Here is a 14762-nt window from a genome sequence, read left to right on the forward strand (position 1 = left end):
TGTCCCCGGGCCTGTGGTCCTCTGATTCTCCCGGTGCAGATGATGGATTTGGGGAGCAGCAGGTGGTTATCATGCTGGCTTTGCTTACACTTGAACTTATTCAGTGACTAAGTATTCCCGTTGTGCACATGCACATGCAGACGTGTTAAAACTCAGCTGCCAGTGTAGACAGTAGGACCCCATCTGCTGCTGGTGTCTGAGGGGCTCCTGGGCTCCTCTGCACGTGATGAAGCAACGCTCCTGCTGAGGCTTCAGCCCCCGACCTAACCCATTCCCCCCCCACCCCCCGCCTGCGTCCAGCCTGCTTTCTATTTTGTAGGCGCTCGGATCTTTATTTGGATATTAATACAAACAAATCTTGGCTGATGCTAACCATCTGATTTCGTTTTTTTTTTTTTTTCCATTTTGTTTTGTTTTGTTTCTGCGCACATTTTCTTTAGCTTGAAATGGCGATTGAAAACCTCCAAAAAAGCGAAGGGATCACATCACACAAAAGCGGTTTACTCAACAGTCATGTAAGTGTGTGTCAACCTGCTGGTCTGCCCTGCTCTGCTTGTCACCTTCATAGGCATTTTAAAAACAAACAGGGAGTTCCCTGGTGGCCTAACGGTTAGGATTCCAGGCTTTCACTGCCATGACCCTGGTTCAGTCCCTGGTTCAGGGAACTGAGATCCTGCAAGCCGCGCGGTACGGCCGAAAAAAAAAAAGCAGTGAGTTGACACCTTTAAAGTGCCGAAAAGGTGCAGAGGGGGGGAACCAACCTAGACTTCTACACTCAGCAAAAATGTCGTTCCACAGCGAAGGGAAATTAAGGCAGGCTCTTCCTTTGTGAAAGCGGGGTGACAGCGCCCCCCTCCTTGGGGGGAACAGGGATTAAACTACTTAGTGTATGTAACGTCCTACCCACCATGCCTGGCAGAGGATAAGCACTGTAAATAAATTCGTACTCAAACAAGCCACAACCAAAAAATGACACTGGATTGGGGATGCCATAAATGTTCTTAGCTAATTCTCCTGTGATCAGCTCTTTGAAAAAAAAAAAAAAAAAAAAATTGATAATTTGAGAAAAGGGCAAAGCAAATAATTCCTATTGATTTTAGCTGCATAAGACCTTTCTCTGATGGGGACACCACATGATCGTAGGCCCCAAGGCCAGGAGGGCACAAAGGTCTTTGCCTCTGGGTGGCTTTGAGTGGCAGGACAGGGCTGGAAGACATGACAGTGCAGGGACTCGGCTTCTGGGGACAGTTGAGGAGGGAAAGCTCCTGTCTCCCCACACTCCTCCCTTTTCCCGTTACTTCTCCAAACGCCCTCAATTCGGCTTTAACATAACTGGAACTTTGTTCGGCATTTTAGAAGTAGGACAGGCCGCAGGAGTTCAGAGCGCACTTCTGGCAGCTTTTCTCAAGCACTTGGGTTGGGATTGGCATCCTTTTGAGAATTAAAACATCAAAGAAAAGAAGTCCCCTTTAGTTGAACCCGATCCCAGCTGTGACCCCAGCAAGACTTTCATACTGGCCGACATTCAAAGTGAGTGATTCGGGGTGCGGGGCCAGAAACCCCACTAGGGAAAGATCCAGGAGCTTCTGGGTTTGTCGGGGGGCACAGGCGTGGCCAGCACCTCCAGCCCATTGGCTGAGCCTCAGAGGGCTGGTCACTGGAGGAAGAGCAGCCTCACCCCGGCTGTCTCGAAGGAAAAACAAAAGTCCATCAGGCCCCAGGCTAGGTGGGTCATGGCCACCCTGTTGTCCATCACTGCCGGACGATGTCACCTGGTGGGCAGGTCTGGAGAAGGGAAGCTGCAGCCTTAGAGCGGAACGTGTAGAAAGTCCGCAAGACGGCATTCTCTGCTCGGGGACCAGAGTTCTTCAGATCTCGAGCAGACAACGTGGCCACGGCACAGCCTGCGAGGCCAGGTGCTCGGGCAGCCCCAGAGAGCCATGAGGAAGGCAGGATGGGTGCGGACCCCAGGCCGGCGGCGTATCCGCGGGAAGTTTAAAATGTCTATGCGAAACGCATGAGCCTCAGTCTCTGGCTGCAGGGATGCCTCTGGCTTTCTAACACTTTTCCTCTGGAAGACTGGCTTGCCTTGGTTGCTTCTCCAAAACCAGTTTCCATTCCTGAGTTTAGTTTCCGAGCAAGAAGAACCTCCCTGTGTCCGTTTTCTTTCTGGCGATTTGTTGTTGAGTCGTTTTCTTCCATTGGGAGCCGTGAGAAGTAGGATCTGAGGCTTGGCGACTCAGAGAGAATAGAAAAAAGACCTCTGTAAAGAGTCGACCCCAGGCGCTGCAGTCAACCTGCCAGGAGCTTGTCTGGGCAGGGAGGGCGAGGAGAGAGCTAGGGTGTGTCCTGGCGACAGACGGCCACGTGTCCTGCAGAGCCCTTCGTCGTCCTAGTTGGCCCCGCTCACTTGAGACAGCTGTCCCTGGGCACCACCGGCTGCGGTCCCCGCGCCCGCACAGAAGAGCCTGGTGCCGGGTGGCGAGACACCCAGAGCCCAGGAAGGCTGGGCTGTGCCTTCCAGACCCAGCCCGACATCAGGGTCACCCGAGCTCCCCAGGCTGCCCTCGGGACTCGGACCAGGGGGTCTGAGGGTTGAAGGGACCTTCCAGCCTGGTGTGGGAGCCCCTGAGGGAGGAGGTGGGCCTCGAGCCATCTTTGAAACAGGGGAACGCATGATTTGGTGGCAGGAAACGAGGGACACCTGTTTCGGAGGAAGGAGGCATAGAAAGTTGAGCTGGGAACGGAGATGCCGTCCCTCACCAGGGTGTCCCCGTGGCCTCTGGGTGCAGCCCCTCTGCCGTCCCCCGGGTCTATCGGGAGACGCCCCCAACCCCTGCTGACTCAGGGACCCCCCCCGCCATCGTGGGTTCCTGCAGAGGTGGCCGCTGCTTACTGGACAGAAACTACTATCTCCAGCCCCTGGGAGGAGGACCTGCTTTTAGGTGGATCATATTCAGATTATATGACTTTTTTTTTTTTTTTTTTTAATCAAGAAACATAAATTGCCAAAGATGATTTAGCCTTCAGGTGGTGGTGTAGTGACAGAACCGTGCCCTGCAGTCTGGGGTGGGGATGGGCTGTGGCAGCTTCATGGGCTGGCTGCTCTGCCTACAGGTTGCTCAAGATTATTGCGGTGAAGGCCTCCGGCAGTGGTCGCGGTTGGACTGCTGTTTTTTGGAGCCTCCCCGGCTCCCTCACCACCTCGACGACCCCGCCTGGTCTCCTGGCGGGAAAGGCTCTTTGCCAGTGGGCGTCGAGGCCGGGCCTGTCCCGTCAGCTCCACCCTTGAGTCTCCAAGGGCGCCTGCCCGCCTGGAGGAGCAGCTGCGCACGTGTGTCTGGGGCCGAGCCCTGACCGCCCCCTGCCCCCGCCCCACAACAGACCCTGCACCTCCCGCCACCTTCCTGGCTCATCCAGGGCAGCGCCGTCCTGCTGGGGGCTCATCCTTGTCTCCCCTCCTCCTCCCACAGCCCGCATCCGATGCTCCTTGACCTTCAGAAGCATCCGGAATCAGACCACTTCTCCCACCCCGCCCACCGTGGCCACAGCCCCCCTACCATGACACCCGGTCAGTCTGCCGCGGGCGAGGCAGGGCTGTGTGGTGGGGAGATGGGCCTCCCGTTCACCGAGTGTCACTGAAGTACGATGCTCAGCCGGTCGGGTCGACACCAGGTAGCGGCGTCCGGGAGTGCGGTGCGCAAACCCCGCCGGCGCTCGCTCAGCCTCCAGGGGAGGCCCTGCCTTCACGGAGCCCGTAGACCACCCTCCAGCGCCCGTCAGCCTCCCTTCCAGGCCACCTCTCGTCGCCGGAGAGGGTGCAAGTGAACCCGTTATTGCTTCGGAGGCTGCTGGTGGCACCTGTTCTCTCTGTACTTAGCTCTGCTCAGGAGGGAGTTAACCACACCTCCTAGGTGTCAGTGTCCATGTCGTCACCCAGCGAAGAAGTCTGCTCTTCGTGTAATTCTTGGGATTTGGCCGAGGTGGTGAGGAGCAGAAGCAATCGTCCTTCCCGAACCTTCCTTTTCAGGCTGGGCCGGTCGTGTCAGGCGCCGGGCGGGGTCTCAGCCTCCGTCTCTCAGGACCTGGTCCGGGGCCCCTTCCAGGCCCCCGCCTCGCGGCCTGAGTATCCTCCTGAGGGCTCTCCCGGGCGCTCAGACCCTGAGACATCTGGGCCCCTGGTCCCGGCCTCTCCCTCCCACAGAGGACTCCCCTAGAAGCAGCCCATGCTCCCCAGCCAGGGTGGCAGAGAGAGGAAGCGCCTCCTGCTTCCATGGCCAGAGGCTCTCGGCTCTCCTCATGCTGGGGTCCCCTCCGCTCTGCGGGACCCCTCCTCCTCTCCATCAGCCTTTCTTGAGGCATCTTCACGGGGTGCACATGTGGGCAGACCCGGTTCTGTCTCTGCTTCCTGGAGCTCCCGTTTCAGCAGGGAGGCAAGCGATAGAAAATGAATGCTTGTGTCGGCGAGCAGTGCTCTGGAAAATCTTGGGGCTCAAGGGCCAGCAAATACCAGCCCTTCCTCACCTGGATCCTGGATCCTGAGCCAATTGAAAATAGACAACGGGGCAACAGACAGAACCCAGTTCTCCCCTGTGGCTGGGGAGGCTGCTGTGGGAAGGCTCGTAGCTGGTGGGACACGGGCCCCCCGCTGTGGGTGCAAAGCAGGCCAGGGGCGTACCTGCAGGAAAGGAGCAGCTCCACTGTGCCACCCATGCCCTCCTTCCCAGCTTCCCGGTGGTGGCAGTCCCTTAGCCCCAGAGTCAAGGCAGCGGGGGGGCGGGGTGTGTGCAGGGGCGCCTCAGGGGTGGGGAGGAGGGTGCTTCCTGGGGCAGGCCGTGCGCAGTGATTAAACCACTCAAGTTCACAGTTTGTTCATAGCATCAAAGACAGAGGGAGGGGTCAGAACAAGGGGCGCCAAGGAGATGGCCCCTGAGGGTGGGAGCCCTGGGCCGGAGCAAAGCCTTGGAGAGAGAAAGGGGGTGGGGGGGTGCTCTGCCACCTTTGTGTAGAAAAAGCACATTTACGGAAAGTTTGAAAATTATATATCTAGGTGACTTGATGGAAAGTAGAAACCGTGATGCTCTTTCCCAAAGGGAGAACTGAAGAACCCTTTCCTGTTTCCCTCAGCCCCTGGCTGCTGCCCGCTCCTCCCCGCGTCCCCGTGGTAACTGCCCCCCCTTCACCCACTGGTGGGGGTGGGATCCCCCTGCGGGGTCACGGGTACGGCCAGCACACGACATCCCACAGCACACGGACAGATGAGTGGACAGCTGTTCCTGTGCACCCAGGGCTGCAGGAGGCAGGCTTCGTGGTGACAGGAGGGCCGGCGGCCCCTGGTTCAAACCTGCTGCTCCGATCGGCAGCTGGGCTGGTCCCTCAGTGGAGAGGTGGTGTGGCAGAGACCTCATGTGCAGGGCGGCTGGGGAGGGCCCGCTCCCGGCTCTCCCCAGGGCAGCGCCTAACCCCAGGCCTCAGGCGCTCCTCCTCCTCCCCAGCCCCACCCGCACAGACCCGCTCTCGCTCTCGGCTCCTGGGTGTCAAATTAACACATCTGGTCCCGACCTCCACCCTGAATGCCAGCCCAGCACTCCTCCCCCTCCTTCCAAAAGCAGAACCCGTTCGTTACCCCAGCCCTTCTCGATGCCAGAGGTCTGTCTTTGTGTTAGAGCAGGGGTCACCGGTCCTCGGCCTGTTAAGAACCGGGGTGCACAGCAGGAAGTGAGCGGCAGGGGAGCGAGTGAAGCTTCATCTGCTGCTGCCCGTCGCTCCCCATCGCTCGCGTTACCGCCTGAACCCTCCCCCCTCCCTCCTCCCCCCACCGTCTATGGAAGAATTGTCTTCCCAAACCGGTCCCTGGTGCCAAAAAGGTTGTGCGGCGCTGTGTTATAGGACCCTCTGCTCTGTCAGTCCCCCAGGGCCCCTTCATCTGGACCTTTGACCTTTTCCCCACCTTCATCCTGCACATCCAGCCCAGGCCCACCCCCTGCCTCTGAAACTCTCCTTATTCTAGCATCCCTGCCAGCAGCTGACCCCACCACCCGCCTCTCACTCAGGTCCACGTTAGAGCGGGGAGGCCCCAGGGAGGAAACGAAGGCACGTCAGGTTCACTTTAAAATGGCAGGAGGGGGCCTCCCTGGCGGTCCAGTGGTTAAGGCTCCGCGCTGCCGCTGCAGGAGACACGGGTTTGATCCCTGGTCGGGGAAGTTCTGTATGCTGCGAGGCGTGGCCCAAAACAACCAAACAAACAAAAACATTGTAAAGCAACTATACTCCAATAAAAATGAGTTTAAAATAAAATAAAGTGGCAGAGGCAGTGTGTGGGGCTTAGAGGAAGTAAAATTGGCCCTGAGGTGATGATTGTTGAAGCAGGAGTTCATGTGTCTGTTCTCGCTACCTCTGTACATGTTAAAACCTTTCTGTAACGAAACGTGTCTAAAAGGGCGACGCGAGCAGACTTCACAGCCTGCGGGCTAAGTCTGGGCGGGCCGAGCACCAGAGGGGGCCGGGGGTAGCGGGGTGGGGCGGTGATCTCCCAGGGAGAAGGACAGAGGGTGTGGGAACACAGAGGACAGGGGGCCCCGCAGCAGGGAGCCCCATCCCGATGCTGATGTGGGATCCTGCCTCTGGCCTCGTTCCCGCGCTTGCTCTTCCAGATCCAGACCTCCCTCCGTTGGGGAACAGTCTCGAAGCCAGAATCAAACCGCAGCCTCTGGGGCGCTCTGCAGTGGGTGCAAAGGGGGCGGGGGGGGGGGCAGCCTCCCTCGGTGTCGGAACTGAGCTCTCTGTGTAGACGGTTCTGAGTCAGTGCTGACCCCTGGGGGCCGCGGTTGCGGCCTTGGATCCTTTTCCCTGCCGTTGGCCTGAGCACAAAACCTGGCACACGAACCTTTCGGTCTTTCATTCAGTTTCCCGTTTGTTTTCCTCTGGGTCCTGAGTACAGGGACCGCGGTGGTATTACCTTAACGCGGGGCGCCGTGCCGATGGGCCGTGGGGTTTTCCTTCATCTTCCTTTCCCCGCATGCTCAGATCAGCTCCATCCCCGTAGGTTTAGGAAGCATGTGGTGTGCGAGGCCTGTGGGGGTTTCAGTCTCCATCACGGGCAGGTTTTTATAAATTAAGTCAAGGAACCTGAAAGCTTGGCTAGAAATCAAAGGAATAAACAAGCAAGTGAAAAGAAGCTATTAAGTAATGAACGTGCCCCAAATTGAACCTGAATCGGTGACAGTAGAGGTGAGTTTCCCCGTCGAGTCGGAGGAGGGAAGGCGTGTGATGCTGTCGGTGCGTCCGCGTCAGCGTCCCGCCTGTCTTGTCCATCCAGCTCCAGTGGCTCTTGGATAATTACGAAACCGCGGAAGGCGTGAGTCTCCCCAGAAGTTCGCTCTACAACCACTACCTTCGCCACTGCCAGGAGCACAAGCTGGACCCCGTGAACGCGGCCTCCTTTGGGAAGCTGATCCGCTCCGTGTTCATGGGCCTGAGGACGCGGCGGCTGGGCACCAGGTGGGTCGGTGGGAGCGTCTGGCAGCCCCTGCACCCGCCCCCCACCCTCCTCTTCCCTTATACAGACATCGAGCTTCGGGAGAACGCGGGGCTCCCTCCTCCTGCCACGTCCTGACGTCCGCGGCTCAGGGTGCACCTGGAGTTGCCCTGAATTGGCGGTAGCCTGGGCCCGGCTTGTGCACCCGTGGGCCATGATCGCTTCCTCTCCTGGTGACGGGACACGGGCTTCACCTCCGCTCTCTCCCTTCGTTTGAAATTTTCCATAGCAGGCTTTTTATTTTATTTATTTATTTATTGTTTAACATCTTTATTGGAGCATAATTGCTTTACAATGGTGTGGTTAGTTTCTGCTGTATAACAAAGTGAATCAGCTATACATATACATATATATATCCCCATATCCCCTCCCTCTTGCATCTCCCTCCCTCCCACCCCTCTAGGTGGTCACAAAGCACCAAGCTGATCTACCTGTGCTATGCGGCTGCTTCCCACTAGCTATCTATTTTACATTTGGTAGTGTATATATGTCCATGCCACTCTCTCACTTTGTCCCAGCTTACCCTCCCCCCTCCCCGTGTCCTCAAGTCCATTCTCTAGTAGGTCTGTGTCTTTATTCCTGTCTTGCCCCTAGGTTCTTCACGACCTTTTTGTTTTTTTTTTTTTTTAGATTCCACATATATGTGTTAGCATACAGTATTTGTTTTTCTGTTTCTGACTTACTTCACTCTGTATGACAGCCTCTAGGTCCATCCACCTCACTACAAATAACTCAATTTTGTTTCTTTTTATGGCTGAGTAATATTCCATTGTATATATGTGCCACATCTTCTTTATCCATTCATCTGTCGGTGGACACTTAGGTTGCTTCCATGTCCTGGCCATAGCAGGCTTTTTAAATAGCAGCCTCTGGACTGTCTAGTCGAGTTGGATTTACCACGTCTTGATGCTTTTTGCTGTGCCTGGACCGATCCACGGTGGGCTGCTCTTGGCAGACAGCAGCCGGGGACCATCACGGGCGGGAATCTTGCTCCCTCCACCCCCAACCCCGGCAGTAGCGTTTGGCTCCTCCCACTAGAAAAAGACTGCCTCACTCTGTTCAAAGCAGGGGGCTTGGCCCACACGTGAGATCATGTTGCATGGCTTTGACCTGTGGCCAGCCGGGTTCACCATGTGCCCTGGGTGAAGGCGCACACACGTGGGTCTCGGGGTTCACTCACCCCCTTCCAGAAGCGGGCGTGCTGGGTGTCTTAAAGGACAGGGCCAGGAGAGTTCTCTGCCACCTTGGGATCCCTGACAGAGGACATCCTTACGAAACATGGGCAGCCAGAGCGGGGCAGGGAAGAGGAGTCCATGACCTCTGGGGACATGGCCACCGCTGCCCTGGGGCCTTTCCAGATGGCTCCTGGGGCCTCCACCTTCAGAGGGTCCCAGATGCTGGCCTCAGAATTGGGGCTCATCCTCTCCGCTTTCCCCCTCCGAGCACCAGTTCAGCTCGCACCTCACCTGGGAAGGACCCAGGCTCCCCGGCTTGTCCGTGTTGCCAGCTCAGGGAAAAGTGGCAGCCCGTGAGCTGGGGGTGTTTGCAAGGCCGCGTGTCTGTCCTTCCCTCCTGAGGAGCCCCTTCTGACCTGTTTCCTTAAAGAAATTATTTAAAACCCTTTGAGCATCATTTCTCCCATAATAAAATAAGGTAGTGTTTCCCAAACTGTACCATTTCTAAAACGTGTTATTAGATGATTGGAAGGAGGGAGAGTTAATAATAGTAATTATTATTATTATTTATGATGATAATAAGTATTATTGTTATTTATTGTAAGTATTATTTATTATATTATTAAAGTATTATTATTATTTATTATAATAATAAGTATTATTATTGCTATTCTTATTATTATTAGACCATGCTGGGTTAAACAAAGTTGAACTGGCTTTTTCACTGCAGGACTTCTCAGAGCCTTTATCATACTAAAATACAAGAGGGGAGTCTCCCAGAGGGGGAAGTCGTTACAGAATTTCCTGAACCTCTCTGACCACGGGACAGCCCATGAACGTTTCCCACATGATCCAGGGAACACTGGCCCCGAGAGCCCAGGGAGAAGGGCCGGGAAACAGCCCTGTCTTGCGGTTCAGGACATCTGCAAAGAGAGCTGACCCCAGATGTTTGGTTCCTAGGGGCAACTCCAAGTATCATTACTACGGGATCCGTCTGAAGCCAGACTCGCCCCTGAACCGGCTGCAGGAAGACACGCAGTACATGGCCATGCGGCAGCAGCCTGTGCATCAGAAGCCCAGGTGGGTGAGCTGCCCGGCCGGCCTAAGGACCAGCCAGCCCACTGAGAGGTTTCACTAGCAGGAACGGAGGGAGAGGGGTTTCTCGACCATTGACCACAACCTGGAAATGGATGAAACGTGGATGGAGTGGAGAAAACCAGTTCACGTTCGCCCCCATCTCGGCGTCCTGGGAGAGCCCTGCCTTTCACTTGCACCTGGCGTGGAGTGAGGTCAGCAGGACGCGGGCAGTTTCAGGGTCACAACAGAAGTGAGTGGAAGGTGCAGAGATTTCCCATGTGCCCCCCACACCCCGGCCTCCAGTGCTGTGCCTCTGTTACAGTTGATGAACCCACGTAGACCCGTCCTTGTCACCCCAAGTCCATAGCCAACATTAGGGTTCACTCTCTGTGTCGTACACTCTGTAGCTTTGGACAAAGGTGCAATGACCTGTATCCACTGTTAGAGGATGGTACAGAGTAGTTTCACTGCCCTAAAAACTCTCCCTGTTCCTCCTGTTGGTCCCTCCTCCCCACCAACCTCCGGCGAGCGCCGATCTTTTTTTACTGGCTCCGTAGTTTTTGCCTTTTCCAGAATGCCATAGAGTTACTTACAGTCACAGATCTTTGATTTTTCCTCTCTGTCTTCAAAGAAAGAGAGAGAACACTGAACATAACCCCAGAAGCCAGGAGAAAGAAGCTTATACACTTAAGTTGCTGCTTCCTCCTGACCTTTGGATCTGATGGCTGGAAAGGCCTGGTCATTTTCTGGAATGTTCTCTTCTCTGCCTCACAGACCTACTCATCTTTTAAGGCAGGGGTCAGCACACTTTTTCTGTAAAGGGCCAGAGAGCACATATCTTCAGCTTTGCAGGCAGACACTGTCTGTGGAGACCCTTCAGCTCTGCCCGTGTAGCATGAAAGCCGCCACAGACCAGGTGTAAAGGAACGGGTGTGGCCGTGTGGCCATCAAACTTAATTTTCAAAACAAGGGGCAGAAATGGCCCTCTGCAGCTCTAGTTGGAGACGCCAGGTTCAGGGTCCCACTTGAATACCAGCTCCCTGGCCCCTTCCGGTCACCCCTCTGCCCGCCTCTGTCCCCGGCCCCTCTCCGGGGTCCATTCTGCTCCAGGGCAGGGATGCACCCCACTCCCTTCCACGTGGCACCTGCGTGCCTCAGCTGAGCTGCGTGGCTGACACCCCATTTTAGCTGCTCTAAGGGGTCCCAGTGACTCCCAACCACGTGGCCGATCACGGGAGTTGGAGGTCGTAGGAGAGAGCCTGGAACATTCTCCGGGACCAGGAGTCCATCCTGTACCTGATCGTCCACAGACAAGGACTCTGTAGCTTCCGTTGTGGGGTTCGGGCCACAGGCTTGTGCCATTGACACTTAGAGCCACCCCCCCCCCCCAAAGTCAGGTGGTCCACATACCTCTGAGCGGCGTCCTCCCCCATCCCAGTGAGCCTGGCCCTACATCCCACAGGGGAAGGCGCTCCCAGCTCAGGCTGGGTCCCTCCCACCCATCCCACCTGGCAGCATCCCTCAGGGCTCAAGCAAGTCATCCCAGGAAGCCCTTCTCTGTTACGTTTCTCAGTTTGCTGCCTGGACAGGCTGTCCGCTGCTTTCCGGCTCAGGGCAAAACAAAAGTCTCAGAATGTGCTTTGAGATCACATAATAGCAAGACGTTTGGGACTCTATGTAAAGAAGTTCACTTGTCTTCTAAGAGAGAAGTGTTAGAATATATACATATAATAGCAACCGGGTGTCCATCAGCAGATGAATGGATAAGCAAATGTGGTCCATCCATACAGTGGAGTGGTACTCAGCCTTCAAAAGGAAGGAGGTTCTGACACCTGCTACAACATGGATGAACCCAGAGGATGTGATGCTCAGTGAGAGAAGCCAGACCCAGAAGGACAAATACTGTCTGATTCCACTTATGTGAGGTCCCTAGAGGAGTCACATCCATAGAGACAGGAAGTAGATGGTGGGGGTCAGGGGCTGGGGGAGGGGAGGGGGGGGGGGGTCCGTGTTTCATGGGGACAGAGTTTCAGTTTGGGAAGCCGAGAAAGTTCTGGAGATGATGGTGGGGATGGTTGCCCGACGATGTGAATGTATTTAATGCCACTGAGCTGTGCACTTCAAAGTACCATTTTAATGGTAAATGTTGTGTTTTCTGTTTGACCACAAGTTTTAGAAAATTACACACACGCCCCAAACCGAACCCTGCTCTGTCCTCCGCTCCTTGGGCCCCTTCTGGGCAGCGCTGTTAGGGCCTCACGGTGGCACACGTGTTCCCTGCCCAGGTACCGGCCAGCCCAGAAGACGGACAGCCTTGGGGAGAGCGGCTCGCACGGCAGTCTGCACAGCACACCGGAGCAGGCCATGGCCGCCCAGAGCCAGCACCACCAGCAGTACATCGGTGAGCCCTCCACCCCAGCGCAGGGCCTGCTGGCAAGGCTCCGGCGCCACTCGGCACCGCTGGGGCTGGGTTTCGGCACCAGCAGCATCTACAGGGATGCTTTAGACAGTTTTCTTGTTTACCACCTTTTCAATTACGTAGAAGGTTCTAGATAAACCTTCTTTGTGGAATCCCTGAGACTTTAGAATAATCAGCATGTTCCTCCCAAGTTAATGGATATTAATCCAAAAATAATGGATTAAAGTGACCATCATAAAAATAAGTAAATAAGGGGAATTCCCTGGTGGTCCAGTGGTTCGGACTCCGCGCTCCCACCGCAGGAGGCACAGGTTTGATCCCTGATCGGGGAACTAAGGTCCCACAAGCCGCGTGGCTGGGCCAAAAAATTAAAATATAAAATGTACTAAACTGAAAAAAAGTAAGTAAAATGAAACGCCCATCGGAAAAAAGACTGGATGTACTTTCAGCTGAGCCGGGCCCCTCCCTGGGAGCGTCCCTCCCCAGCTGGCACCGTCCCTGCCCCGGAGTGACGGGATATGCTAAAGACATGGGTGGCCTCTGTGTACTTTAGTGTATCTTTGGGCCCCGACTGAACCCTCCCCTGTTAGGTCTTCTGGAGACGCTGTCACCCACCTGGGCGCCCCCAACGCTGGGGGGATGGAGTGCGCAGTGTGTGCCAGGCCCGGGCCCTGTGCTTTGTGCGTCACCGGGAGCTGACGATGTTGTCCCCTCCCTGCACCTGAGAAAACCAAAGCTTAAGGGTTGTGCGGTGTGAGAGGAGCCAGGGCTGTCATGGGGTCACCAACACGTCTGGCCGGTGTCCCCAGCCCGTGGGCCAGCCCGCCGGCTCCTCCTGTGTGCCCTCCCAGCCCTGCTGACCTGCTCCCGCGTTCCCCCCGCCCCCCCCCCGCCAGATGTGTCCCACGTCTTTCCGGAGTTCCCGGCGCCCGACCTGGGCAGTGTCCTGCTGCAGGAGAACATCACGCTGCACGACATCAAGGCCCTTCAGCTGGCCTACCGGCGGCACTGCGAGGTGACTGCCCCCCGAACCCCGAGCCCGGGCCCTGGGGGCTCCGGTGGGCGCCTTGGTCAGCTGCGCGAGGCCAGCGCCAGAGCATCACTCGGTGTCCCCGCGGGCGACAGGGAGCAGACAGGACCGGCCCCCCCTCCCTCTGGCCAAGGAGTGGGTGGAATCTTCCTTCGTTCACTCCCATCCCCTCTCGTGGTCTCTCTGGGTTTGGAAAGATCCCGCTGCAGCCCGTATCCTGGCCGCTTGCTTGGCATGTTCTGATGGCAGACACGTGGTGTGAGCACAGCGGTGTGTTTATCCAGCGTGTTTATTCCTAGGCCACTTTAGATGTCGTGATGAACCTCCAGTTCCACTACGTTGAGAAGCTGTGGCTTTCCTTCTGGAATTCTAAGGCCTCCTCCAGCGACGGCCCTGCCTCTCTACCTGCCAGGTACTGCCCGTCAGCCCCCAGACAGGCCTCTTGTTTCACGGGGCCTGGGTTTGCCCTGCAGACCGTCTCCTGCTGACACCCACAAATGCACCAGCTTTCCAAGAATCAGCGCTCAGACCCCCTCACGCACGTGTGGTCTTTCCTCTGACTTGGTGTGCGACTCGTGTGGCATGTCCCCTTGTTCGGCACGAGGATCTCAGTGGTGACCACGGGGCAGGGAGCTTGCCTGCACCAGGTGGTCCTGTAGCCTCCCTCAGCTCATCCCACGAGAGCAGGCCCCGGGCCGACGGCTCACCTGTGTCCCCCGTGACCCTGCCCGCCGCAGGGACGAGGAGCCGGAGGGCGCCGTCCTCCCCAAGGACAAGCTGGTATCTTTGTGCAAGTGCGACCCCGTGCTCCGGTGGATGAGGACCTGCGACCACATCCTGTACCAGGCGCTGGTGGAGATCCTCATCCCGGACGTGCTGCGGCCCGTGCCCAGTAAGCGCCCCTCCCCACACCCCCGCCCGCGACCTCCCCAGAGGAGGCTCCCTGAGCGGCGGCCAACCGAGGTCGCGGGACAGCCTCGGGGGGCGGGCTGAGTCGGGTTCTAACCCGCTTCCCCGGCTGATCTGACGCTGAGCTCGGCTTCCTCCCAGCACTGTGAGTCTGCAGCATGAAGGGGTGGATTCTTCAGACCTTCTCCAGATTCCAGCGGCCTTGACTGAGGAAGGGAGAAAAAGGAGATGGTGGCCCTTGATGGCTACACCCGTCTGGGGCTGATGCGGGCCGTGGGGACCCTCCCAGGGCCTCTGCCCCCACCCGCCCTTGTGGTCTCCGGAGGCGGTGACAACGCCCGCCACCAGGGGGCGCCCGCCTGCAGGCCTCCTACATAGGGGCTGTCCCTCGGGCCCCCAGGACCCTGAGGGCGAGGGGGCCGGGCGCTGAGCCTTGCTTTTCCCGCGACTGCCTGTAAACATCCGTGCCTGTTAGCGCTGGGGAACCTCCGTCTTTTTGATGACCTGGTCTGCTGCTTTTTTTTTTTGCCAGAAAATGGGAAACAGCAAAACCGTTGCAGTTCTCCTCTGGCCTTGCCTGCCTGGAAACTGTTCAGTGTAGTGTTCTTTTAGAGT

General features: G+C 56.9%; 1 protein-coding gene across 9 annotated transcripts in view; it reads left to right on the top strand.

The window, feature by feature from the left end:
* RFX2 (regulatory factor X2) overlaps nucleotides 1-14762 on the top strand; it is a 97163-nt gene that overhangs the window by 71850 nt on the left and 10551 nt on the right. For 7 of the 9 annotated variants that reach the window (XM_068537167.1, XM_068537162.1, XM_068537168.1 and 4 more), the window contains 7 exons: nucleotides 441-515; nucleotides 7319-7500; nucleotides 9673-9792; nucleotides 12075-12190; nucleotides 13105-13223; nucleotides 13538-13650; nucleotides 13976-14130. In XM_068537167.1, coding sequence (XP_068393268.1) covers nucleotides 441-515; nucleotides 7319-7500; nucleotides 9673-9792; nucleotides 12075-12190; nucleotides 13105-13223; nucleotides 13538-13650; nucleotides 13976-14130 — 880 coding nt within the window. The remainder of the gene's footprint in view (nucleotides 1-440; nucleotides 516-7318; nucleotides 7501-9672; nucleotides 9793-12074; nucleotides 12191-13104; nucleotides 13224-13537; nucleotides 13651-13975; nucleotides 14131-14762) is intronic. The other 2 variants (XM_068537169.1, XM_068537166.1) reach the window with 1 other exon arrangement.

This window comes from Eschrichtius robustus, chromosome 2 (assembly GCF_028021215.1).
Source record: "Eschrichtius robustus isolate mEscRob2 chromosome 2, mEscRob2.pri, whole genome shotgun sequence".
Lineage (NCBI taxonomy): Eukaryota > Metazoa > Chordata > Mammalia > Artiodactyla > Eschrichtiidae > Eschrichtius > Eschrichtius robustus.